Raw genomic sequence first — 26,574 nt, 5'->3', positions numbered from 1 at the left:
ATCCCTGATGTCATCCTCGCTGTGCTGCTGGGAGCCAGGGCTGGGTCATCGACCCTGTTCCAGCACATCCCGATGGGATGGGATGGGATGGGATGGCATGGCATGGGATATTTGCCCATCATCCCACAGCAGGAGCTTTCCTTTCAGGGACAGGGGATCCTGGTGGGGGCTTGGCTGGGCCTACATCACCTCCAGGGCTGGAACAGGCCACAGAGCTGCTCCAGGGGGTGCTCCCCTGGAGAGGAGAAGCTCCAGGGAGAGCTCAGAGCCCCTGTAGGGCCTGAGGGGCTCCAGGAGAGCTGGAGAGGGCCTGGGGAAAGGGGATGGAGGGACAGGACACAGGGAATGGCTCCCACTGCCAGAGGGCAGGGATGGATGGGATGTTGGGAATTGGGAATTGTTCCCTGGGAGGGTGGGAGGCCCTGGCACAGGTGCCCAGAGCAGCTGTGGCTGCCCCTGGATCCCTGGCAGTGTCCAAGGCCAGGCTGGATGGGGTTTGGAGCAGCCTGGGACAGTGTGAGGTGTCCCTGCCATGGCAGGGGTGGCACTGGGTGGGCTCTGAGGTCCCTCCCAACCCAAACCATTCCGGGATTCTCTGGTTCTTCCCATGCTGTGGCAGGGCCAGGCTGAAGCCCTGACTCCTCAGGACAGCTCCAAACACCCAGCCCCAGCTGCCCGGCTCTGGAGATGGGCAGAAAGCGAGTGGCAGGGCCTGGCTGTGCCAGGGCCTGGCTGTGCCAGGCTGTCCCCACAGCCGGCCCTTGGCCCTCGGGGACCGAGCGGTGACCAGAGCAATTAGAAAGGGAAATCAAGTGAGGAAGAGCGGAATGCCCAGTAATTTCCTGTGGGATTATCACACCTGTGGGCCTCGTTAATGAGTTCCAAGTAGACAATCAGTGTCGAGGGTTAATTACAGCCCCGCTCCCTGATGCTCCCTGGGTACCACTGCTCCAAAGCAGTTCCCGAGCAGTATCGGGGTCCTCGCTGCCCCTGCCTGGGGAGGAGGCAGTGCTTGCCACAGGGAGAAACCCCACGGGCTGAGAGCTGGGGGGCTGCTCTGGGCTGTGCCAGAGCACAGGGCTGGGGAGCGTGGCATTCGCTGGGGAATGCCAGGAATGCAGAGGAGAGCCTACAGGGAGGGGAAGCCCGTGCCGCCGAACGGAGAAACCTGTTTGATTCCCCTGAAGGGCCAAACACACCCAAGTCTCCTCCTCAAAACAAGGCTTGGCTTTCCCGGGGCCGGCCCTCTCGGCAGGTAAGGGCTCAGGTGTGCCACAGCCGGGACGGGACCGCACCGGGGAAACTCCGCAGGTACGGCCGGCACCGGGAGTGGGGATTCTGCAGCTGTGTGAGGGCAGGACACACCGGGACACCGAAAATCCCCCTGCTCCATGCAGGTGCGGCTGTCCGGGGGTGTCTCGGATCCAAGCGTGGCTCTGCTGCCGGGGTGCGGGTTCTGCAGGGATGGGGTTCCTGCAGGAACGGGGCGCGGCTGAGGTTTGGCTCTGGGGTTTTGTTGCACCTGTCTGCTCCTTGAAACCTCTTTCCCCTCTGGATTTCCGTGGGGCACGGCTGTGCCCTACCTGGGGCAGGGTCTGGAAAACTCTGGGGAATTCAATGCTGTGAGCCCCGAGAGCCTCCGGAGAGGTTTGGGGGAGCTCCAGCTCCTTCTGCCTCCCCACACCCCCCCTGCCAGAGCTCCTGTGGGACACAGGGGCCGCAGGCAGAGATTTCACCCTCTCTGCTGCTCTGCCTTGTTTTGTTTGTCCCCGAATCAGTGTGAAATCAGCACCCTGGGAAGGAGTGGCAGAGCTGGCACGGAGGAGAGAGCACCTCCCTCTGTCCTTGCTTCATCCAGGGAATGTCACCCCCATTTCCCTGTCCCAGCCCTGCTCAGGACAGACCCCACAGAGGAGGATGAGCTGCACTCAGCTGGGCAGGTTGGGAAGCAGGGATATCCTTCCTCCTCAGCTGGACCAGGAGGTTTTGTTGAGTATGTTTTATTTTTTTAATTATATTTTATTTTATCTATTTTATTCATCCAGCCAATGATTCAGTACATTTCTTCCCCAAAAAATTTACCAGGATTTAAATGGAAGTCCCAATTTCCACAAGTGGCAGATTTTAGCTTTCTTTTACAGAAAAAAAAAAAAAAAAAAAAAGAGTTGTGTTTTCTTGACAAAACTTTGTGGTGCCTCTGTGAGGTAACGAGGCTTCAAAGAGCTTTTGTCCTGCTCTGTCTGTGGGTCCGTGACACAAACACAAAGCTCCACCTTTGACACAAACCCCATTTTTCCTTCCTTTTTCCTTTCATCTTTAGACATCAAGGCTCAAGGTCAGCGATGTGTGGGTGTGGTGAACGTCCTGCACATCCTTCCTTTTAAACCCAGAAATTAGCTGAGCAATTAGGAATTAATTCCATGTAATTAGAGCAATGAAACTGCACACCCAGGATGGTGAAAATGACCCGAGAATTTCTGGCAGTAGCGGGGGTGAGTTGTGCTGGGGGTGGTCCTGCTAGGAGCCCGGGACAAACGGATCTGTGTTGCTCCTGTTCGGGAGGTCTGGGCAGGATTTCCCCCCTCCAGCTGCAGGTTTCCATCCCTTTTTCCCAAATTCAGGGAAAAAGAGACCTTCACTGCCCTCAGGGGATGGAGGGGAGATCCCAAGGGAATGTGGTGATGTGGGATGAAGCTCCTCAGAGCTCCCACACAGCTCCCAGGCTCTGCTGCAGCCACCAAGGGGTCAGGACAGAGCTTCAGGATGGACATCAGCAGGAATTTCCCCTTGGAAGGGGTGGTCAGGGCTTGGCAAGGAGGTCTGGAGTCCCCATTCCTGGAGGTGGCACTCAGAGCTCTGGCATGGGGACAAGGTGGGGATCAGACACGGTTTGGATTTGATGACTCCAGAGTGCTTTTCCAGCCTCAGGGATTCTGGTTGGGAGTGCTTTTGGCTCAGGCAGGCATGAGCTGCTGTGCTGCACAAGCCCACAAGGGTGAATTTAATGTTTGATTTAAGGTTGCCTGGTCTGTTTCAATTATTGAATTCTGTGAGAACCCCAGGATTGGTTCAGGGGTCTCGTGTGGTGGTAAAGTCTCTTCTCCAACCCATGCTTCCAAAGAAAAACTCCGCAGCCTCTTGTTGTTCCTGATTGTTCATAGCTTGACTTTAGAAGTCTCCTGATGCTTCTTAAATATCCCCAATGTTTATGGAACAGCATCAAACAGTCACTGCATGGGAAAAGGGAAAGGCAGGGATAAAAAGCTGGTCCTTCAGAGCAGCTGAGCATTGTCTAAAACCTGGAATCCCAGACTGGTTTGGGTTGGGAGGGACCTTAAAGCCACTCCAGTGCCACCTCTGCCATGGCAGGGGACACCTTCCACTATCCCAAGCCCCAGTGTCCAGCCTGGCCTTGGGCACTGCCAGGGATCCAGGGGCAGCCCCAGCTGCTCTGGGCACCTGTGCCAGGGCCTCAGGCTGGGTTTGGACTTTCAGAGGCTCCCTCAGAACCTCCCACTCCAAACACAGAGCCCCTGTGTGCAGGAGGTGTCTGAGATCCTCAGCTGCAGCCTGGGAGTTCCCATTGTGGAGCCTGAGGTGCAATTCCCGTTGCCCCTTGTGCCCCCAAGAGCAGACAGCAGCAGAGGAGTGTCCATCCCTGCCAGGAACGGGATTTGCTTCAAGTCACAGCTCAAAGGTGAACTAAATCCAGTTTTTAGAATACTGGCTTAAAAATGTCACAGCCACTGGCCCAGGTGCTGCTCCAGCAGGGGCTGGGGTGGGTCTGGCAGGGGTTAAGGTGGGTCTGGCAGGGGTTAAGGTGGGTCTGGCAGGGGTTAAGGTGGGTCTGGCAGGGGTTAAGGTGGGTCTGGCAGGGTTCCTTCCAGCTCCTGCTGTCCCTGCTCAGCAGATCAGGTGTCGGGTGACATCAGGGCAGAGCAGGGACAAGGTTTGCATTGTGTGCCAGGGCTGGTGCACAGAAATTCGAGTCTGTGCCCTCTCGGGGAGAGGGGCAGTGCCAGGGTCTGGACCTGCCTGCTGGGCCAGGTAACCTGTGCCAAAGGAAAAGGAAAAGCCTCTCCCCCCCTGCTCTCCTTCCTGTGAGTGCCCAAAAGCTGGGCTCCAGCTGCTGAGTGCCACATCAGATTGATGCTGGAACACTGGTTGCTGAGAATTTCAGATTTTCTGTGCTGCCAGGCACTGACCCCCCAAGAGAACTCTGCATTGACCTGAGGCTGTGGAGAAAGCTCCCAAAATGGAATGACAGAACTGAGATTATAAGTGCATAGTTTGAATAAAAGTGTGTTATGCTACATAGTAGAAAACTTAGAGTTTAAGGTTTTAGAATATAATAATATACATACTAAAATAGAAGTTTTAAAGCAGTAGCTAGTCCTTCTTCCTCACCTTCTTCTTCATGAGTTTAAGTAGCATTGTGTAATTAAATAAAAAAGTCTACATTACAAACCACAAGTAGTTAGTTCAGCTAAAAATAAAAATAATTTTTCATTTCTTAATTAGATAGTTTATCCTTAAAAGGCCTTATAAAAAGAAAAAGTACAAATCCATTTTTTTAGTTTGTTAGTAAAGTACTATAAAACTCACAACTTATAAATACAGTATATATATGTAATATAAATATAATATATAAATGTAATATAAATAAAAACAATCAACATCTAAGGCCAAATAAGAAATACCATTTCACACATTTAATCTCAACATTAAAAAATAAATAAATAAATAAATAAATCCACAAGTTCCCACCTTTCACATGGAAGTGGGGACCTGGCCTGGAGCTAGGCCTGGAGGCCAAAACTCTCATCAGGCTTGAGGAGGCTCAAAGGAAGGAGGTTCAAACCTCTTGCAAGCTTTAAATACATTTTAATTTGAGGCTTGTGAAGGTCAGGACAGGCACCAATTATCCTCAGAGCAGGAGCTCTTTCCGCATGACTGCCCTGGGTGCTGTTTGCAGCCCGGGGTCAAGGCCAAGCCCTCCATTAGTGCCCAGTCCTGGGGGAAATGAGTCCTGTGCTGGCAGCCAGGGGCAGGGGGAGCATGGAGAGATCCTTGCAGAGCTCAGCTGGTGGGAGCAGAGCCTGGAGCTGCTGCAGGGTCACCTCGAGTGGGACCTGGACCACCACGGAGCCCCGATCACCGTGGGCAGGATGGGATGGCTTCAGAGCTGGGACCATCAGTGATGCCACCTGGGTGTTGGGCTGAGGGAAATAACCCTGGTGAGGGCACAGGTTGGCATCTGTGGATGCCCTTTGTGGGAGGAACATAGAGTTTTGCTCCTTGTCCAGGAGTCCCAGAGCCATCGAGGCCAGAAGGGACCTTCAAGGTCATCCAGGGACCTTCCTCATCCATCCAGGGCCTTGCCTGGACAGGGGAGGGAGCAGTGGGAGCTGGGGGCTCCTGTCCCAAAAAAGTCTGACCCAGACAGGGATGGGAAGGTGAGTGAGGAGCTTGGGGTGTCCCATCCCAGGGCCAGGAAACAAAACTGGGCCTGAGGCTGGCCTGCCTGCATGGACCCTTCAGCAGTCCCAGGAAAGCTGCATTTATGGGATCAAAGCAGCTCCCAGGGCATTCCTTCAATCCTCAGAGCTGGGTCCTACTCAGACCCAGCTCACCCCCAAAGTGTGACATTCACATTCTCTGGACAGAGAGACATAATTCTGTCTCTCAGCACAGAGAGGAGAAGAGAAAACAATCCTTATCTCTGCTCCTTTGTTTTCCCCACGTGGAATTTGGTATGGAGATTGTTTACCTGAAGTGGTTGCTGGGTTGGATTCTGGTGAAGGTTGTTTGGGTTCAATGATCCAGCTGTGTCTCGACTCTCAGCAGAGAGTCACGGGTTTGTTAGTTAGGTAAATAAGAAGTAAGTCTGTAGAATAGTAGAACATATCTTTAAATAGTATATTAATGTATTGTAGTATTGTTTTAATAAAGCAATCCTTCAGCCTTCTGATCTGGAGCCAGACATCATCATTTCTTCCCTGAGCTGGGGTCTCCTGATTTCTGATCCCAAAGCACAGGGACAGCAAGGTGCTGTTGGGCACAAAGGGACCATTACCCCCGGTGCCCTACAAACAGCAGGCTGAACACTTGTTTTGAACATTTAAAAGTCCCAGCTGGGCCATCACAAAGGAGGGTGGCTAGCAGGGAAGAGGAGCTCCCAGCAGCTTTGAAAGAACAAGCAAGTGTTTCATCTCCTGCAGGGTAATTGGAGCTGTTTAAGTGCTTTCTGTGGAAAGCAGATTCTTTCCAATTAAGGACTGGGCTGCTGATTTCACACTTGAAGAATTTATTAGGGAAGAGTTGGTGTGGCTGTGCCTGCACTGCTGAGGGACAGGATGGGTGGGCAGGGACAGGTCACCTCCTCCAGGGCCAGGCAGCTCCATAGCCTTGGGCACAGCTGGAGGTGCTCCCTGGTTCATCCCACGGGGCAGTGATCCATAGGGGACACTCCCTGCCAGGGATGAATTTGGGGTGCTGGAGCTGCTTGAAAACTCCAGGGCACAGAAAGAGGCAGGGCAGGGACCCCAGGGCATGGGGAGGGTCAGCTGGGCTGGGCTCTGCCCCAGAGCCCCTGAACATTGACATCCAAACAAGGTTCCAGCTCCCTTATTAAATAGCCTGGAATTGCTTTCCTCATTAAATAGCTTGGGATGGCTTTCCTCACAGGGATGAGGAGCTTCAGTGTCCTCAGTGGGACACTGCAGCCAGGCTTGATCCCAAAGCAGGGGATCTCAGCAGAGCTGCCCGTGAGCCCCAGGGCTTCCCAGAGGTGGGAATGACCTGTGTGTGTTGTCTTGGTGGTGTTCCATGCCTTTGGAAATAGGGATTCTGTGTTACCTAGCACGGGTTTAAGCAGCAGCTCCCTTTGGAGCGTGCAGTCTGGGGACACAGTTTAATGGGATTTTGCTCCTGTGCAGATAGGACATTTATCTCTTGTGCTGGGTGGTTCATGTTGGATGCTTTCTCAGTGGGAATTAACCATTTTTATGGATCTCCTGCTGCCTGGGACATCCCAGCGCTCCATCCCAGAGGCTGGTATCCAAAGCTGAGCACCAGGTGCATTTATCCAGCACACAAGATGAGGGATTTAATGTACCAGGGACATGAGCTGTACCATAAATCACAGGTTATTCCAAATACCAGAAGGAATACTGGAATATCAACTGCCTGTTGCATATTTGGATTGCACAGGGGTGGGTGTAATGCTTGGGAATGTTTGCTGAGGGAGAGTGTCAGAATCTGTGGTATTGATGATTCTGAGATTGTAAAAAGTCTCTTTCAGCCCCGCTGCCAAAGCAGAAGCCATAATTCGTCTGTGCTGGTTTCAAGGTGGTTTATTCTGTTTATCTCTAACATGTTCTGCTGCCCTGCCGCAGCTCTGTCCTGCAGGGCAGCGTGTGGGGCTCTGCCCTCAGTGGGATGGTACAAACATTAAATACCAGAAACTACCTGTGCTGGATTTACAATAACGTGCCAATATCTGTCACCTACGTTGGACAGTGTGTCCCCAGCCTGAACCAACAGAAAAATGCCAACACCACAGTGAAACATGGAGGGCATGAAGAAGGAGAAAAAGGACAAGACACACCCAATTTCCTCCATCTTGTCCCCTTTGGACCCCTAATCTAGAATCCTAAAATTTTACTTTTGCACCTGTGCCGCACTTAATTATTACTTATATCAAACACTCAGAGCTTGTAATTGATCCTGTAAGATTGAAAACTCTTTTCCATGGACAGAGATCACAGACAGTGTCTCTGGGGGCTCTGTCCAGGGGGGTTCCTGACCCTTGCCAGGGTCCCAGACCTTCCAGGGCAGCCAGAGGGAAGCCCTGGATTCCCAGAGGAGAGGAGCCTTGGGGAATTGTTCCCTGATGGGAAGAGCAGGGGATGAGCAGTGGGCAGATCCCTGGCTGAGACAAGCCAGGGAGGAGGCTTTGGCAAGCCCAGTGCCATGAGATCAGCACCCAGCATTCCCCCTGGCATGTGGCTTCCCAGGAATACTGCAGGGACAGGCCCACTGGCAGGGAACAGCAGCCTGCCTTTAGATTCTCCCAAAGAGGGTTGGGCCTTCTCATTTCTGGCTCACAGAGTCAGTCCAGAATCCAGGAGAGAGTTTTGGCAAGGGAAGACTGGGGGTGGTAAAAGCTGGAAGGTGTCCCTGCCATGGAAGGGTTTGGAACTGGAGGAGATTTAAGGTCCCATCCAAACCAAACCATTCAGGGATTCAGTGCAGGATTTTCTCCTCCAAAAACAAAAGCTCATCCCCCAGCTTCCATGGAAAAACCAGGAGTGCAAACAGAACAGAACAATTTCTGACAAACACATCCAGGTGCTGAATTAACCTGGATCCTTCTCATCCCACCTGACACAAATCCCAAAGGTGCTCTGGGATCCTCGGGGTTCTGTGGATTCCAAAATGTCTGGCCCAGCTGAGTGGCTCTGGGCACTTTTGCAAGGTCTCCTCCACCACTTTCCTCTCAGATCTGGAAAAACACCTCTGGCATGGCTGGGTTTGATTTTCCCTGTCCTTGATGCTGCAGGTTCATGGCTGGGGAGGAATCCCAGATCTGGTGCAAGGCCAGAGTCTCCCCATGCTCTGCTGTGCCACCACTGCTGTGCCACCACTGCTGTGTCACCACTGCTGTGCCACTGTGGCTGTGCTCTCCTCTCCCCATGCCTGCCAGGTTTTTATACCACAGCTGATATTTTGCTTATCCCCTTTTCCACTTTTTCCAGGGACTTGTTGGCTGTGAGCAGTGGCAGAAGAGGAAAGTGCTGCTGAGACCATGATGTCCCTCGGTGTCGCTAAAGGTAATTCCTTCCTCTCCTGCTTTTCCTCGGTTTCCTCTGCCCAGTTGGAGCTGCTGGAATGTTCCTGCTGGGACAGGCCACCAGGGAGGTGTTTCAGTGAGGTGTGAAACTCTGTGTGAACCTCGGGGATCCAGCAGGATGCTGATCCCAAGGTCTGGATGGCCACGTCTCAATCTTCCATCAGAGCTGGTGAAAGTCTCACCCAGCACTGGAACCTCTGACAGAGAGCAGAGGGCTCCATGCTGGGATGGATCCCATCTGCCCTGGGGTCCCGTGAGTCCTTCCCTCCCTGCCCCTGTTCTCCCAGGAGGGCTGATCCTGCCCACGGACGAGGATCGCCGCAGGATCATCCGGCAGATGAAGGTTCGCACCACCCTGCGGGGGGACAAGAGCTGGATCCAGCACCACAACTCGGACTCGGATGAGGAGAAGAGCAGCCCCCTGTAAGAACATTTCCTTCTCCTTCCCTTTCCCCATCAGAATTCCCTGAGTTGGATCATTGATCCAACCCCCAGCCCTGCAGACACCCCAGGGATCCCACCCTGTGCCCGAGTGTCCGAACACTCCTGGAGCTCTGGGCTCTCTGGGCACTCTGGTGGGCTGTGACAGGTTTTGGGGTCCCCGTGGTGCCAGGCAGTGACACTGCCAAAGGAATTGCTGCTCCTGTTTATTTCTGATAAATGCAGGGTGGCCAGAAGCTCGGACAAATGTCTTCTGCTGGAGCTGGAATTCAGCAGCACAGACAGATTGGAAAGCTCAGGAGAGCTCCAAAGTTTTGTGAAGGCAGATTGTGCTTCAGCATCTTGGAGTGACAAACTCAGGGCAGGCCTGGATGGAGGGAGTTTGGGATGGAAGAGGCAGGGGATCAAACAGTTCCCTGGATGTCACACAGTGCCCTGTGCCAGGGAACAAACCAGTCTGCTCCAGCTTCTCTTTACTTGGGAACAAACCCAGCTCCACATCCCCCTTTCTCTTCCCCTCTCTCCAGACCCATGCTCAGCAATCAGTTAACCACATCCTTGTGTTTCCTGTTCCCTCAGGTCTGGACAGGCTGGTAGAGGATCCCCAGCCCCCAAACCTGCTGCTCCCCAGCAGGACAGGTAATTCCAGGGGCCCATCCTGCTCCTTCCCTACTCTGCTGTCTGCTGGGGTCGGTGCAAGCCCTCGCTGTGTGCCCCCTCAGCTCTGGGCACTGCCCTGCTCCCAGGGATGGCTCTCCTTGGAGAGAGCATGGATTGGCTCCTGAGAGCTCCAGCAGGATGCAGGGATGACTTTAATTCAGAGGAACTCAGCCTTTGAGCCACTGATGCCACAAGGCTGGGATGGGACATCAGCTGCTGTGCTGGTGCAACCCCTCAGTGCTCCAAGCAGGGGGGCCCTGGGTGGGGCTGAGTTTGGTTCAGAGCACAAGGGGTCTCCAGGAACTCCGGAGCTTGGAGCAATATCCTGAAATACCAAACTCCTGGCCCTGTGTGAGAGCTCTGCCCTCTCCCCCGAGCACTTCCCTGCTTCCCTTTCCCTGTTTTTTCCTGGTCAGACAGTGCTCTCCAGAGGAGTCACACTGTGCTGCCTCCTGGGAATGCACCTCGGAGGAGTTGGAGTGCAGCTGTTGCTCTCCAGTGATAAAATCATCAGGATCTGCATCACATCTGATTTCCCCCTCCTGTGCCACCAACCTGGGCCAGAGAACACAGAGAACACATGGCTAATATTAATTGGCTCACTCTAAAATTAATTTTCCCTATAAAAAAATCATTTATAGAGCTTGTTCTGTTTATTCATTTGAAAACATCCCTCCAGAGTCAATCCAGCTGTGGGATCCCTCTAGGCCTGCTTAGCTGGATTTTTGTTTTGACATGCACATGGACATTCCCCTTCAATCCTGGTGCTGCTGCTGTTGTTTTCCCTGTGATTTTTACTCCCTGATGTCTGTTCTTTGCACAGGTCCTCTGCCTCCAAGCCCCAGTCTGGATACCTCATCAGGTGGGTATGGAATGGGAGAGATCTGGGCTGCAGCGGGAGGAGAACTGGATCAGGGGCAGAAAATGTTCCCTCCTGGCTTCTATCAGCTGGGAACATCGCAGTGCTCAGGGTCAAGAGCCAGCCCTGCTGTTTCACTGCTGGTTTGAACTTGGCTCCAAGCATTTTCCAGCCAAAAATGTAAGATGTCCCTTCCCTCCCCAGGGGGGTGTTCACCAAGACCATCGATAAAAGCTCGTCCACGCCGGATTCTTCACCTTCCAGCCAAGCACAGAAAAAGTACGAGTGTGTCCCCCTGTCCCCTCCTGAAAAGGAGGCAAATGCTGCCCTCCAGCTGAGCAGCATTCCCTGCAATCAGCGTGGGGATATTTGGGGTGACACTGTTGTCCCCCTCCCTGTGGAGATCCCCTGGGGAAGGAGGTGGGGAGGGATGGGAAGGTCACAATCCCAAGCGTGGTTTGTGTCCCCCCAGCACTTCCCTGAAGGGACAGAACCGCTCCCCTTCTGGATACAGGATGACCACGGAGGACTACAAGAAACTGTGAGTAGGCAAAGGGAGCAGCTCCTCCATTCCCTGCTCAGTGTGAACCCTGGGAATGCCCCTGGAGCTTCCAGAGCTTCCACTGGACACTGCAGTGGTTCCCAGGGCCACCTCTCTGTGGGCCAGGAGGTGCTCCTTGGGCTGACACTGGCCTTTGCATGAATCAGTATCACCAGGCAGGAATGGAGGGTGAAGTTGGGAACTGGGTTTGGAGCTTTCCTGAAGCCTGGAAAAAGGCAGGGCAGCACTGTGGGTGTTTCCTGCCCAGCTTTTTGTGTCCCAGAGCATGGCTCTGATCCCAAATGGGGCTGGGGCCTCAAAGGTCCTTCAGGGACATGTGCACCCCTATGGAAAATACAGGTGTCTTCCAGGCTCTGAACCAGTCCCTTGGATTCTGTTTGGCTCCTGCTGTGTCTGCCCCGGGCAGAGCAGCAATTCCCTGACCCTGGCTCTCCCTTCCCTCCCTCCCAGAGCTCCGTACAACGTCCGGCAGAAATCCGATGGGGAGGAGGAGGCTGTGCCTTTTTCTCCGGATGAGCACAAGAAGAGGTGAGGCCTGGAGGCACCTGCAGGGACAGTGAGCAATTCTGTTCCATCCTGGAGGCTTGGTGGATCCAGGCACGGCTCAGGGCTGGGTGCAGTCCAAGGGTAATCCCAGCTCTCCCTGCCCTGAGCCCCACTCTGCCCACGGGCCACCGCGCTGCCAACAGAACGGCATTAAAATCCTGACGTGATCCAGCCTGACAGCTCGGCCCAATTACCCAGGCAGCTGGGAGGGAGGGCTGTGGGGTCCCTGAGCTGCCTTGTGTCCCTGGAGAAGATGGAGATGCACAAACAGGCAGCAGGGAGGAGCCCAGCTCCCCTCACTGCGGGTGCGCCCCGGGATCACTCCAGGACTGGCACCCGAGGTCAGCTCCGGGCAGGGCTGTCCTTCTCCTACTGGGAATAGGATCAGAGAATCATCCTGGAATGGTTTGGGTGGAAGAGACCTCCAAGCCTATCCAGTGCCACCCCTGCCATGGCAGGGACACCTCCCACTGCCCCAGGCTGCTCCCAGCCCTGTCCAGCCTGGCCTTGGGCACTGCCAGGGGTGGGGCACAGGAATAAGAGCAGGTCTGGTCTCTCTGGCTTCAGCCTCATTGCTTTTGATGGAGTTTCTGAGGACCTTTTTCCTCAGCCACAAAGCTTGTGCATAGGAAACCTTGGTCATTGTCCTCTGGGGATCAACCACTGAAGAGCTGGAGAGGGACTTTGGATAAGGGATGGAGGGACAGGACGCAGGGCATTTCTGACTTCCCACTGCCAGAGGGCAGGGATGGATGGAATATTGGGATGGAATTGTTCCTGGGAGGGTGAGCAGGCCCTGGCACAGGTGCCCAGAGCAGCTGTGGCTGCCCCTGGATCCCTGGCAGTGATCCCTTCTCCCTTGGGACACATGGTAGTACCCAGGTCAGTGCAGAGACTCCATGGACAGTGTCAGCCACAGAACCCATATCCCATTTTTCTGTCCATGGAATCCAGTATTGCAACAGTCCAGGTCTGCAATGGATGGCCCAGGCCTGCTGGCACAGCTGCCCAGGGCAGTGGTGGGGTCCCCATCCCTGGAAGTGTTTCAGAAAGCCTGTGGCTGTGGCACTTGAGGACGTGTGTTATGGTGACCATGGTGGTGGTGCTGGCTGATGGTTGGACTGGGTGATTTTTCTCGGGGTCTGGGTGTCAGGATGACCCCAAGATTGTAAAGGTCCTTGTTTCCCAGCCCGTGCAGCCAAAGGAGGAGTCTGAATGTGTAGGATTGGCTTCTCAAGGTTGTTTATTTTCCCTTATCTATAGCATTCTTTCTCTGCCCTGCTGAGCTCTGTCCAGCAGGTCAGCCATGGCATTCTGTCTGCCCTCTAGGGCAGTGTTTACATTTTACACTAAAAACTACTGTACTCTGTTTACAATAACGTGCCGATATCTGTCATCTATGTTAGACAGTGTGTCCCTACCTTAAACCAAGAGAAAAGTGTCACCATCACAGCAGGACATGGAGAGCAAGAATAAGGAGAAAAAGGCTAGGACATGCCCAAATCCCTCCATCTTGTCCTCTTGAAGCCCATTCTAAAAACACGAAAATTCTACTTTTTCACCCTGTGTTAACTCAACTACCACACTACTCAAACCCTTGTGGCTTGTAATTCCTCATACAAAATCGGCAGTTTCTCTCACTGGCTAAAATTGAAGCCACAGCTGTTTTTGACTTCATGCCAGGGTCTGGAAACAGTCAGGGCAGCCAGAGGGATGTGCTGGACTCCAACAGATTTTAAAGACCTTTTCCAACCTTCCCCATTCCACGATTCCATGCAATCTGCTCCCCAGAGCGCAGGAGCTCGTTCAGGGTTAGCCCAGCCTCCAGTGGGTTGTTCGTGCCCGTCCAAGGCTCCAGCCAGGCGGGAGGGTCGGGATGAGCAGCGTGTGACCCTTCCCTCGCTGTCCCCCTCCCCTCCAGGACTGAGGCTGCCAACAGCGTCCTGCGGCGCTCGGCCGGCCGCGAGCGCGCCTACGTCCTGTCCGCGGCCAAGAAGAGCAACGGGTGAGTTCCAGAGGGTGGCAGTGGCACAGGAGCCAGGGAAGGGCTGCTGGAGCTGAAGGGAGCCTCTCCAACACAGCAGGACAGGCCACAGGTGCTGCAAGGGCTGGAGCTTCTCTGCTACAAGGAAAGAGCTGGGGGTGCTCAAGCCTTAATGCCTGAAAATCCCTGATGTCATCCTCACTGTGCTGCTGGGAGCCAGGGCTGGGTCATCGACCCTGTTCCAGCACATCCCGATGGGATGGGATGGGATGGGATGGGATGGCATGGGATGGGATGGGATGGGATGGGATGGGATGGGATGGGATGGGATGGGATGGCATGGGATGGGATGGCATGGGATGGGATGGCATGGCATGGCATGGCATGGCATGGCATGGCATGGCATGGCATGGCATGGCATGGCATGGCATGGCATGGCATGGCATGGCATGGCATGGCATGGCATGGCATGGCATGGCATGGCATATTTGCCCATCATCCCACAGCAGGAGCTTTCCTTTCCAGCTGTGCCTGAATCAGGGACAGGGGATCCTGGTGGGGGCTTGGCTGGGCCTTCATCACCTCCAGGGTTGGAAGAGGCCACGGAGCTGCTCCAGGGCTGGAGCGCCTCTGGAGCCAGGCTGGGAGATCTGGGGGTGCTCCCCTGGAGAGGAGAAGCTCCAGGGAGAGCTCAGAGCCCCTGCAGGGCCTGAGGGGCTCCAGGAGAGCTGGAGAGGGGCTGGGGACAGGGGATGGAGGGACAGGACACAGGGAATGGCTCCCACTGCCAGAGGGCAGGGATGGATGGGAGATTGGGAATTTGGAATTGTTCCCTGTGAGGGTGGGCAGGCCTGGCACAGGTGCCCAGAGCAGCTGTGGCTGCCCCTGGATCCCTGGCAGTGCCCCAGGCCACTGTACACTTCACTTGGAGCAGCCTGGGACAGTGGGAGGTGTCCCTGCCATGGCAGGGGTGGGGCTGGAAAGTCTTGAAGGTCTTTCCAACCTAAACCTTTCCATGATTTCATGGTATCTGCAGGTTTCTGCAGACCTGGGAAATCCTCCAAGTATTCCTTATTTAAAGAAATGAAACTTCCAGAAAAGAAAATCCATAGGAGTCCCTAATTCCCTAAGGCAACCAAGAGTCCCATTTTCAGCCTCAGTCCTTCAGCTGCTCTCTGCAGTTTTGTTGCATTATTTCATTGGTCTGACACCCCTGGTTGGGGCCAGCTCTGCCCAGAGGGGTGACAGGACCTTGCACACCTGGGGCAGGGTCCTGGGGGGCTCTGCCCCTGCCCAGGATGTGTCTTTCCCTCCCATCCTTTAACTGCTCCTTAATCCTTCCTTCACAGCAGCCCAACGCAGGAATTCCCACCCCTGTTTGCCAAGAGGTAGGTGCTGGACCTTGGGGAGCACTGCTGGGCTGGGTGCAAGTACCAGGCTGGGAGAGCAGATCCCAGGAGTTTCACAGCAGAGGAAGAACAGTTCCTTGAAAAGGGATGCTGGGGGTTGGATCCTGCTGGGTTTTTGGGTATTTTTTTGGGGAGGAAGAGTGTTGGAAAAACTGGGAATGCAATCCTGATGGTGGTTTGGGTTATGGACAGCCTGAAGCTGGGGAGACTCAGCCACAGCCTCCCTGTTTCCTGGGAAGCTGCTCCAGCCAGCCAGGAGAATGCTCCTCAGGCATTCCCTCCTAGAGCTGTCAGTGGGACAGGGAAACGTGCCCAGGGCTCCCTCTGGTACTGTTTTCACTGTTAGCAATGAAGGAATGGGACTGTTTTTGAGCTAAGAACAATTTATTGCTCAGATAAAAGTCAGTCTCAGAGGCTGTGAGATTTTATAGTAAGTAGTCGGCCATAGCTCAAGAGTAGTCACAAGTTATTTGCTACAAGACAATGTAGAACTTTCTGATCTAATGAACAGATGTTTCAAGGTTTAGTTTGCCTTTCTAACTTATCACTTTTATTTAATTTTGCTTATACTTTTGCCTAATGGGCTTCTGTCTCACATGCACACAGATGCTTCTATTACAACATCTAAACTCTCAGCTTAGTCTATACAATTATATAACTACACTAGAAACCCTTCACCATCTCACCCAATACAGTTTCTTACTTAAGATATATTCTTACATACAACTATAGGAACAGAAGTTTGTTATTTTTCTGCTTAATATCTGTATATTGTATTTTTACATCAATCCAAGCTTCTCCCAAGGCTGCAGATCAAACCCTTCAATATCTGTGGAAATTTCTGGTTTTCCTATTCACACACTCAGGAGTCTAAGAACTCAGGTGTGTGGAAAAATCCCACTGGCCTGGCTGCATTCTGCCCCTTGGGATGCTCAGCAGGAGCACAGGGAGCAGGAGCAATAACCTGGTCAAGAAACAGGGAAAACATGGCTGGGGGAAAACAGGGATAAACTGCCTGGAAAGCTGCAGAAAAGAGGAAATGATGTGCCATTTGTCTCTTTCTCCCTGTGGAAAGAATTGAGATAGAAGAGGAGGAAGGACAGCAGAGGAGGAGTCCGACCGTGCCGGGTTCAGCCAGGTTTGCTCCGGATAGCAGCAGGTACTCATTCCTCAGGGTGGGATGTCTGATTCCAGCTCTGGGGATAACTGCATTTATCAAACACAACCGGACATGGAGAGTTTGCAGAGGAGACCTCCCAGGAAACAATGGGGATAGAAACAGCTCCAGCTGGGATAAATGGGAAAAATCAGTTTCTAAACCCAAGCAGAAAGGCAGATGTGAGTGACAGCAGTGCCACAGAGCACAGGGACACTGCTCAGGAAGGAGCACAGGAGCTGTGGGCACAAAGCAGCATTTGTGCTCCCATGGGAGAAGCTCCTAAAAATCACCTGAGTTAATGTTTTGTTGATTTGTTAATTTAGTCTCTTTTCTTTTTTTTTCTTTTTTTTTTTCTTTTTTCTTTTTCCTTTTTTTTTTTTTTTTTTTTTTTTGTTTTGGTCAGTGCTAATGGGCTAAGAAAAACCAGCCCTGTGTCTTCCTGGGATGAACCAAAGGCAGCAGCCTCCCCCTCCAGGTGAGAGTTCCAGCAGAGCCAGGATGGGTGGGACAGTTTGGGCTGAAGGTCAGAGACCTCTGTGGGCACCACTCTGGGAAAGGGGAGGAACCAAATCCATCTTTCCAAGGGAAACCCTTCCTGGATGCAGAGAGCTCTTAATAAAGGTTTTATGGCTGAAATCCGTGGCAGGATCTGGCAATATCCAGATTGAAGGGCTCAAAACCCAAAAGGAAAAAACCCAAATGTAGAATCCTGGACTGCTTTGGGTTGGAAGGATTTTAAAACCCACCCAGTCCCACCCTCTGGGCAAGGACATCTTCTACTGTCCCAGGTTGCTCCAAGCCCCTTTCTTGCCAAACAGGTATAAGGGAATCGTTTTGAGTTATTTTCCAAGGTTTTTGACTGAATCCATGCCTGGTGTATACAAAAGGTGGAATAGTTCTCACTGCACACAGCACTTTGGCTGCTGCCCTTTTCCTGGTGCTTTTTGGTGTGCCACTGTAGAAAGTGGCAAAATCTGTGTTTTTAATTTAAAATTGCTTCTGAGAAGATGACTTTGCCAGTGAATGGCTTGAGAAGAGTGATGATTCATTCCCATTTTGTTCATTCCCATAAGGAACACTCCAATGCAGGGCAGATTTGCTGCAGCTGGAGCTGGTTTGACCAGGAATGACAATTTTGTCCTTTGTCTTCTCTTGCAGCCCCGAGCCAGGCAGCAGGAGCCAAACATCCCCATCCCTGAGTGACACTTTGGGGAATATTTCCATTTCTGCTGAGAGCAGGTGAGTCTGGAGGCCCTGCAGCAGCCTCAGGATCCCCTGAGGGCAGGATGGGGAATTCAGCTCTGCCTGGGGGGATTCTCTGGAGACACAAAATCCTCCAGGACACAGAACAGCGAACACCACACAGGGAATTCCAGGGAAGGGGCAAAAACACCTGGGAGGAAACATTCCCAGATGGAAGCTGAGGGCCTGTCAAAGGTTGAACATTGCCCAGCCCTGCACTGGGAATCAGAATCCAGACCTGCAGCTCTTCCTTTGCAGCTCCTGTGGCTCCTCATCCCCCTCCCTCACACTTCTGCTGTTTTCCCTGCAGGAATGGTGAGGACAGACAGGCCCTCCATGGGAAATTCCCCTTGGAAATGGTGTCCCAGCATGGAGAAGGGTAAGGAACAGGCAGGGGCTGCTCTGTGCTGCTGACCCTGGATTTGCTGGGGAGCAGCAGCTCCCTGCTCCTGGTGTCACTCCAAGAGCAGCATCTGCTGGCAAAGCTGCAGCCTGGCAGAGATCTCCTCCCTTCCCTCGCTGCTCCAGGATTCTGCCCCCTGAGCACTCCACTCCCTGAGCACTCCACTCCCTGCATTTCCCTCAATTTTGCTGCTCCCTTTGCCTCCCACTGCCATTCCCTGGAGCTGTCCCACCTCCAGGGGCTGACTGGTCCTTGCTGGCTGGAGGCTCCTGCTGGTCTTGGTCCATGGCTCCGTGATGTGCAGTCACACCACTGAGCTCAGGAATTCTGCCCTGCCCATCCTGATGGACAGATTTAACTCCATTTTGTTCCCCAACCAAATAGCAGCAGAATTCTCTAGGATGATACATTACAAATGCTGACAAGTCCCATTTTCACTGGAATTTTCCTTTATTTTCCTAGTGACAAAGCTGTGAAGGAAAAGCCTGAGAGGTTCCCATGGGATGAAGGGGTCCCCAGAGCCACCAGGGTTTCCATGAATGGAAGGTAGAGTCACTGTGGGATCCCTGACTTGGGCACTGCACAATCCATAAACTGCTGTTCTGGAGCTGGCTGGAATCTTGGAATGGATATTTACTGATGGAGAAACAGATTCCATGTGGGCTTTGTAGAACTGCTCTGTCCTCTGTGAAATGCATGGGAAAGTCACTGTGGAACATTCCTCAAGTTGTGTCTCTCTTTTCCAGTTTTCCTGAGCACACAGAAGCTAAGAATGGGTTTTACCCACCAGAGTAAGTGGGAAATTCCTTTTTTCTTCTTCATTTTAGATTTGAGGGGGGGTGTTTCTCCTGACCCGGGACTGTCCTGTGGATGAGCCCTGGGAGCAGCCCTTGCAGAGGCAGGTGGGCCTGACCCAGCAGCTCAAAAGGCGTGGGCTCTTCCAGCTGCTTTCCTCACACGAGGACAAGTGGGTTGGATCCGGGGCTCAGCCCTTCAGGAAATTCCCATGGCTAAGCAGGAGGGAGGGAAAGACGTTCCACTGGAGCCAGGAAAACCTTGTGGTGGATATTTTTACTTCTTGGTGTTCTCCTCTTGCTGAGCCTCCTGCTGGGACCAACCCCCTTCTCTCCCAGGTCCGGCTCTGGTTCCTGGCACACGCCTGGGGATGCTCCAGAGAAGCTGCTCCGTCCCTCCGAGCCCTCCCAGGGGGACACCAGGTGTGACCCTGCACGGGGCCTGGGGCTGGCACCCTCTGCTTCCAGAGGGAGCTGGGCTGGGAATAAGCAATTTATCCAGAGTAGAGCTGGGATTAGAATCCAAACTGGGCAGCAAAGCAACTGGAAAAGGGAAATCCTGTGTGGGTAAACAGTGGGAACAGCATCGTGCTGTTCGCTGTTACACAGCTTCTTCCCAGAGAAGCAGCCTGGGAATTCAGGAGGAATTTCTTCATGGAAAGGGTGGTCAGGCATTGGAAGGGGCTGCCCAAGGAGGTCTGGAGTCCCCATCCCTGGAGGTGTCCAAGGAATGCCTGGATGTGGCACTCAGTGCTCTGGGCTGGGGACAAGGTGGGGACTGGGCACAGGTTGGACTCGATGTTCCCAGAGGGGTTTTCCAGCCCCTGGGATGCTGGGAGCAGATCCAGCAGCATTAGCACTGCCTTTAGGGCCTCCATCCCACAGAGTTTAGAGCCCTTGATCCCCTGACATTGCCAGGGGTGCAAAGTCAGGGAGGAATTGGCAGCCCTGATCTCCCTGGAGCTGCTGCCCTTCCTTGTCCATCATTTTGGGATTCATTTCCCTATATTGGCCCAACAAAGGCATTGAGGTGAGCAGGTTTCAGTGCCAGGCTGGACAGGGCTTGGAGCACCCTGGGACAGTGGAAGGTGGCCCTGCCCATGACAGGGGTGAGACTGGATGAGCTTTAAGGTCCTTTCAACCCAAACCTTTCCATGATTCCTAGATTCTGTGAAATGAATTCAGCCCCCTGAGCTGAGGTGGGGAGGATCCCATGGCCTGGAGCTGCTGCTGGTGATGTAGGAATGTCTTCCCCAAAGTTACTCCCGTTGTGCTTTGTCCAGGTACTCCATGCTGGGACAGGACAGGAAATTCTGAGATGTGTGGGACTTTAATCCCAGTAACTGCCTCAGTTCCACCAGCAGCCTCTCCTCCTCTTGGTTCGGATGGAAAATGGGTTTTTCTGAAGGAAAATCAGTTCTCTGAGACAATTCTTTCCCGTTTCCTGGGCTCATACAAAGTACAGTGTTGCTGTTCCAAACAAATTCCCTGGGAATTTTCGGAAGCTCTAAATTCCCCATTTTTTTGCTAGGTCATCCTTGCAGCCTGATGTCCCTTTTCGTCCCACTGAGAGAACCCCTGTGCGTATTGAGGACACAGAATATTCCTTTAAAAGGTAAGAGCAGGGTGAGTTTAGTGGGTGTAGGAACAATCCTGAGGACTAAGGGAAACCTGAACGGGCAGGCACAGAAAGATGTTCCTTCTCCTGCTTTTTTCCCAAGGATGGAAACAAGTGAGGTTTAAATAAACCAAGAGCTTTGTGTTGTATCCCCCCTATCTCCTTTGAGAGCAGCCAAGCACTGCAGATTTTTTTTCCTCTTGTGCTCTCAGTGGGGCTCAGTCACTCCCTTTCAATTCCCTGATAATCCAGGGGTGCTGGAGCAGCAGCAGGGAGCTGGGAGCAGCTGGAACACAGGGACATGGACTGTCCCAGGGAACAGCTGGCACAAGCCTGGCCTGCTGAGCAGAGCAGTGCCAGGGGCCAGGGGCCAGGTTTTAGGGATGTGATGGGTGTTGTTCTGGTTTCCAGCTCTGTCCTGGACTATGAGGAGAGGAGCAGCTCCACAAATCCTGAGGGCCCATCCCACCACCAGCCATACTGGGATGAGACAAGGTTTGGACTGGGGGGACTGGGATGTTTGGGGTTGGAGATCTGGGACGTCTGGGGTCAGTGATCTGGGATGTTTGGGGTCGGAGATCTGGGATGTTTGGGGTCAGAGATCTGGGATGTTTGGGGTCAGTGATCTGGGATGTTTGAAATGGCTCTGGCCAAACTGGCTTCTGCTCCTGGCTCCCGCTCCTCTCCAGGGAATGGGTTTCTGCCCATCCCAGCATGGATTTTCCCAATCCTGGATCTCTGGTTTAGGTTTCTGGACTCAGCCAGCCTCACTGAGAGGGGCCAAGGAGCTCCTGGTCATGACACCCCCCCAGAGCCCCCCAGGCTGAAGGATCATCCCACTGAGCCCAGCAGGGCTGGGTAAGGAATTGGATATTCCCCTGCCTTTTCCTGCGGGATGAGGGGGCATTCCTTGGGCATCTTCCCCCCTGCTGATAAATATCCTCCCAGGTTCTCCTTTTCACAGAATCATGGAATTGCTAAGGTTGGAAAAGACCTCTCGGATCAAGTGCAAGCATCAGCCAGCACCATCACCATGCTCAGCACTAACCCATGTCCTCAAGTGCCACACCCACACATTTCCCGAACGTTTCCAGGAAATTACAACCCTTTCCATGAAGAAATTTTTCCCAATATCCAACCTAAGCCTCCCCTAGTGCATCTTGGGGCATTCTTGTGCCTGATTAGTGCTGCTTCTACTGGAGGAACCTTTTACCATGGTTTTATAGGAAAGCCTGGGAGAAAAAATTGTCCTTAGCTGGAGCCATCAGACCCTGTCCAACGGGACTGCCAGGAGTTGCTTCCTAGACTTTAAATTTGGGAGCAAAGGGTGTCTAGGAAGAGACAATAAGCAATAAAATTTGGCATTGGGCTCCACAGTAACATTGGTCTGGTTTTGAACTTCCCCAGTCAGGGCTGGGTGTCCACATGGGAGGACTTCATGGACTGAATTCCTTTCTTTTGTCCATATTTTCCACCTCAATTGGAAGAATTGAGGCTCTTGGCTAAACTGGGCTCCCTCCCAGGTGTGTCAGTGAGAACACCTTGGAGTCAGAGGGTGACCAGAGTGTTCTTCTCCCCAGGTCTGAGCTGCGCTCCCAGGACACTGCTGGGAGCAGGGACAGGGACATGGGAATGTCATCCTGTGTGCAGAGTGAGGAGGCCACTGCAAGAAGGCAAGAGTGATCATGGCACTGCTTTTCCTGGTGGGGGGATGTGGGGAATTTGCTGCAGGGGGCTCTGGAGAAGGCACTAAAGGAGCCGTGGTTGGGGTTCCTTCCTTTTAGCCCTGCTTTTTAAGAGTTCTGCATTTTCCATCTGGTTTTTTTCACATCACTTTGGGTTATTTGAGGACTTGGGTTAGTGCTGGGTGGTTGCATTTGATGATCTTAGAGGGTTTTTCCAACCTAAACAATTCTGTGATTCCATTATTCTATCTGGCACATTTCCATGCAGAGATATTGCACTTTTTTTTTTTTTTTTTTTCCCTTGAGGCAGGAGATTTTCCAGGGGCTGCATCTCCATCCCACAGGAATTCTGTGCTCAGGGTGCTTCCACAGACTGTAAAGGTCTCATGTCTTGGCAGGTCCAGCTCTGTTCTGGAAGGAAGCAGCATCCCAGCTCCAGAGATTCCACATGCAAACGAGTCTGAGCCACGCCGGGACAGGTACGGAGCTGAGGGACCAGGACATCCCTCACAGACCTCCAGGTGTCCTTCCTGGCCTGCCCAAGGCATCCAAATGCTCATTTCCCGGCTTGGGGAATTCAGGAACCAATACAGGCTCTGCCAGTGCCACCTTTCTCCCTGGAAGGAGCACAGCTCTGCGGGATCTCCCACAGGAATTGTTACAGTTCAGCGTCAGAAGGACCTGGAGCTGCTGGACAGAGTCCAGAGGAAGCCACAGAGCTGCTCTGAGCCTGGAGTGCCTCTGGAGCCAGGCTGGGAGATCTGGGGGTGCTCCCCTGGAGAGGAGAAGCTCCAGGGAGAGCTCAGAGCCCCTGCAGGGCCTGAGGGGCTCCAGGAGAGCTGGAGAGGGGCTGGGGACAGGGGATGGAGGGACAGGACACAGGGAATGGCTCCCACTGCCAGAGGGCAGGGATGGATGGGATATTGGGAATTGGGAATTGTTCCCTGTGAGGGTGGGCAGGGCCTGGCACAGGTGCCCAGAGCAGCTGTGGCTGCCCCTGGATCCCTGGCAGTGCCCAAGGCCAGGCTGGACACTGGGGCTGGAGCAGCCTGGGACAGTGGGAGATGTCCCTGCCCATGGGTGGGGAGGAATTGGGATGAACTTGGAGGTCCTCCCAACCCAAACCATTCTGGGATTCTGGAATTCCCTGATCCTGTGGTTCTGTTAACACCATGGTGCCCCATTTCTCTCTGCTCCCTGTAGGAAGTGGCAGGATCCACCCTCAGCAGGCCCTGAACACTCGTGTGAGCTGCTCAGAGCAGACGCCCCTTGGCTTTATGGTCAAACTGGTTTAAATTATTCAGCAGGTCTGACTTCAGCTCCCAGGAGAATGCCCCCAGTGCCCCCGAGTGCCAGCCTGCCGTGCCCCTGTTCCAGGAGCGCCAATCCTTCGGAGGCTCCGTGCCCAGCCACAGGATTCCAGCCTACGTGGACAGCCAGGGGTTCAGCACCAGGAGGTGGGGATTGGGGATGGGTTTGGGGATGAGGGTTTCGGGGCGAAGGGTTTAGGATGCAGAGACAGGGAAAGCTGCTGGCATGGGACACTTTCCACTATCCCAAGCTGCTCCAAGCCCCAGCCAGCCTGGCCTTGGACACTTCCAAGAATGGGGCAGCCACAGCTTCTCCAGGCAATCCATTTGGGAATGCTTTGGCTTTGCTCAGGTGTTGGGTTTGGTGCCTGCTGTCCCTGTGGGCACAGACCTGGCACAGAGGAAAAGGGCAGAGCATGGGGGGATGCACGATGGAATCATGGAGTCCTGATGGCTGGAAAAGGCCTCTGTGCATGTCACCACCAAGCCACAGCCTCAAGTGCCACATCCACACATTTCCTGGGCACTTTCAGGGACGGGGATCACACTGCTGTGCCAGGGCAGTGCCAGAACCTGGCAGTGACTGCGAGCCCAGCGTGGGCACTGCAGAGATTCCTGCTGTGTGTGCTCAGGGCTGTGTGTCCCCTCGGCAGGCTCAGCCCGGATCCCAAAGGGAGCGTTTATTCTGGGAGCAGCCCCAGGAGCAGCTGGTATGACAGTGCCAGGGGGCACGGGGACTTCAGCCCCCCTGCAGGACGGTGAGTCCAGGGCTGGGATCCCAGCTTCCCAAACCAGGCAGCTCCCCAGTGCCACATTTACTCAGTGTCCTGATCCATGTGCTGATTCCCTGCCTGTGAGCAGGTGTTGGGTGTGCTGTGGGAGGGCTCAGTGCCCAGCAGGGAGATTCCAGCTGAGATTCCCACCCTGTCTGAGGATCCCTCAGGTGCCCAAACTCAAGAGCTTGAGACTGTTCCACTTCCTGTCCCCAGCCACGACTCCCTTCCCAGAGATCCCACCATGTCCATGTCCCAGAGAAGCCACAGGGTGCCATTCTACATGGACAGCTTAAACTCCAACAGCTCCAGGTAAATGGGGAGTCACAAGGGCTCCGAGGGGCATTTCCCAGAAATTTATGACATAGGAGCTAGCAGGCAAAGCCAAGAGCTGAGAGAGGGAGGATTGGTTTCCAGGGAGTGGATACATGATCCAGAGGCACAGACCAGCTCTTAAACCATTCCTAGCTAGAGCTGCTTAGCACTGGGGCTGGGATACATCCAGAAAAATCTCTGGAAATTTTTCACTGTGTGGGAGGCCAGAAGAGAGGGACAGGAGAATGGGGAGATGGTTCCTGGCTGGGAACTGGCCTTTGCTACAGGAAAACGGAGATCACAGCAAAGAAAGGGGGTCACTGTCCCCAGAATGTCAATGGATAAATGACAGAACTACTCCCAGAACAAGGTTGTTGGAAGGGGCAGGAGGTATGAAATACCATTATCCTGGGCCCCTGCAGTCCCTCCTGGCACCCATGTGCTGTCTGATGTTCCATGCAGCCACCAGGGCAAGGCTGAGGGATTCATCTGTAACAAGGAGTAGTTGTGGGGGTGAAGGGGAGGCACAAGATCCTTGGATTGGCTCTAGGGAAGGTCAGCCTCATTCCACATCTCATTGCTGAGTGGATGGACAGACCTGTTTTCCACAGTTTTGTTGCATTCTTCCTTCAAATTACTGAGTTGGGGACAGTTCTATTGGCCTTGGGAATGTTCCCATCTCCTGCAATTCCTCCTGGGCCCTTTCTCCCCGTGGCTGCTCCCAATCAGGCTCCCACTCACTCAGCCCATCCTCACAGGAAGATCTCATTAGATCTTCTGGCTCATGGCCCTACAAGTGAGACTTCCCCAAATCCCTTCTCCAGGGAAGCAGTCCTGTCCTGTGGCAGAGGCAGAAGGAGAAAGGGATTGGTTTGGTCCATGACAAGGTCTGGCAAAGGGCTGTGCTGTCCATCTGCCCTCCAAGCAGTGGTTGCCAGTTTGGATCCTGCTGTGGCTCACAGATTTTTTTCTCTCCACAGGCTCCTCTCCGGTTCCAGTGAGAGGCTCTGCAGCTCCCACCACAGCTCTGGGTACCAGCCTGACTCCAGCACTGCCGGGTAAACAACCGAGGGGGCACAATTCCCTCATCCTGCTTGTGAGGAGTTCCAGCTTTGGCACCTGGCTGGTGTCACCCACTGTGGCCAGCAGGGTCAGGGCAGTGATTGTCCCCCTGCTTGGGCACTGCTGAGGTCCCACCTGGAATCCAGGGGTCAGTTCTGGGCCCCTAAGGACAAAGCTGACCCTGAGGGGCTGGAGCGTGTCCAGGGAAGGGAATGGAGCTGGGGAAGGGGATTGGAGCCCCAGGAGCTTCTGAGCAAGCTGGAAAGGGGCTCAGCCTGGAGAAAAGGAGGCTCAGGGGGGCTCTTCTGGCTCTGAACAGCTTCTGACAAGAGGGGACAGCCGGGGGGAGTTGGGCTCTGCTCCAGGGAACAGGGACAGGAGGAGAGGGAACGGCCCCAGGCTGGGCCAGGGGAGGCTGAGGTTGGTGGTGGAAGTGTCCAGAAAATATGTGGATGTGACACTTGGGAACATGGTTTGGTGGTGGCACTAATTGATGGTTGGATTTGATGATCTTAAAGGTCTTTTTCAACATTAATGATTCCATGACTCCATGACGTATAAAGAGCCCGTGCTCAGTTTAAGGAAAAAAAAAGAGGTTTCTTTCCTTAACCATGACAAGTCTTAGTGTAAGAAGGGAGGATTAATCCCAGCTTTTAGGCAGCAGTGGAAATGCACCATGGAAAAAGGCTGATTAATTCCTGTCAGGGCTGCAGGGTGCGGGGCACAGGGCTCCCCTCAGCCTGCACAGAGCTGCACCAGGGTGGGACATGGAATTCTGGAGCTGGGATTGGAAAAAGGCAGGAATATGCAAGAGAGGTAAAAAGGTAAAAACATCCACAACCGAGCAGCAGCAGTTTAACACTGGCTGAAAACACTGGCGATAATCCAGAGGCAGAGC

At 53.6% G+C, this 26,574-nt stretch overlaps 1 protein-coding gene across 9 annotated transcripts in view; it reads left to right on the top strand.

Moving 5' to 3' along the window:
* Window positions 1–1,142: 1,142 nt before the first annotated feature.
* The window catches only part of ZNF185 (zinc finger protein 185 with LIM domain), a 30,744-nt gene continuing 5,312 nt past the window's right edge, over window positions 1,143–26,574 (top strand). The window contains exons 1-26 of one of the 9 annotated variants that reach the window (XM_072929229.1): window positions 1,206–1,311; window positions 8,760–8,834; window positions 9,142–9,277; window positions 9,875–9,934; window positions 10,779–10,817; window positions 11,019–11,093; window positions 11,287–11,355; window positions 11,827–11,904; window positions 13,844–13,927; window positions 15,259–15,294; window positions 16,391–16,474; window positions 16,878–16,949; window positions 17,633–17,713; window positions 18,027–18,095; window positions 18,582–18,665; window positions 18,866–18,910; window positions 19,253–19,336; window positions 20,445–20,528; window positions 20,943–21,026; window positions 21,279–21,389; window positions 22,112–22,204; window positions 22,615–22,695; window positions 23,521–23,673; window positions 24,180–24,284; window positions 24,516–24,611; window positions 25,595–25,672. In XM_072929229.1, coding sequence (XP_072785330.1) covers window positions 8,810–8,834; window positions 9,142–9,277; window positions 9,875–9,934; window positions 10,779–10,817; window positions 11,019–11,093; window positions 11,287–11,355; window positions 11,827–11,904; window positions 13,844–13,927; window positions 15,259–15,294; window positions 16,391–16,474; window positions 16,878–16,949; window positions 17,633–17,713; window positions 18,027–18,095; window positions 18,582–18,665; window positions 18,866–18,910; window positions 19,253–19,336; window positions 20,445–20,528; window positions 20,943–21,026; window positions 21,279–21,389; window positions 22,112–22,204; window positions 22,615–22,695; window positions 23,521–23,673; window positions 24,180–24,284; window positions 24,516–24,611; window positions 25,595–25,672 — 2,006 coding nt within the window. In that variant the 5' untranslated portion in view covers window positions 1,206–1,311; window positions 8,760–8,809. Of the gene's footprint in view, window positions 1,398–8,759; window positions 8,835–9,141; window positions 9,278–9,874; window positions 9,935–10,778; window positions 10,818–11,018; window positions 11,094–11,286; window positions 11,356–11,826; window positions 11,905–13,843; window positions 13,928–15,255; window positions 15,295–16,390; window positions 16,475–16,877; window positions 16,950–17,632; window positions 17,714–18,026; window positions 18,096–18,581; window positions 18,666–18,865; window positions 18,911–19,252; window positions 19,337–20,444; window positions 20,529–20,942; window positions 21,027–21,278; window positions 21,390–22,111; window positions 22,205–22,614; window positions 22,696–23,520; window positions 23,674–24,179; window positions 24,285–24,515; window positions 24,612–25,594; window positions 25,673–26,574 lie in introns of all 9 variants that reach the window. The other 8 variants (XM_072929228.1, XM_072929226.1, XM_072929227.1 and 5 more) reach the window with 8 other exon arrangements.

The sequence above is a fragment of the Taeniopygia guttata genome, chromosome 4A (assembly GCF_048771995.1).
Source record: "Taeniopygia guttata chromosome 4A, bTaeGut7.mat, whole genome shotgun sequence".
NCBI classification, from domain to species: domain Eukaryota; kingdom Metazoa; phylum Chordata; class Aves; order Passeriformes; family Estrildidae; genus Taeniopygia; species Taeniopygia guttata.
This window is presented reverse-complemented; position numbering and strand designations above follow the sequence as displayed.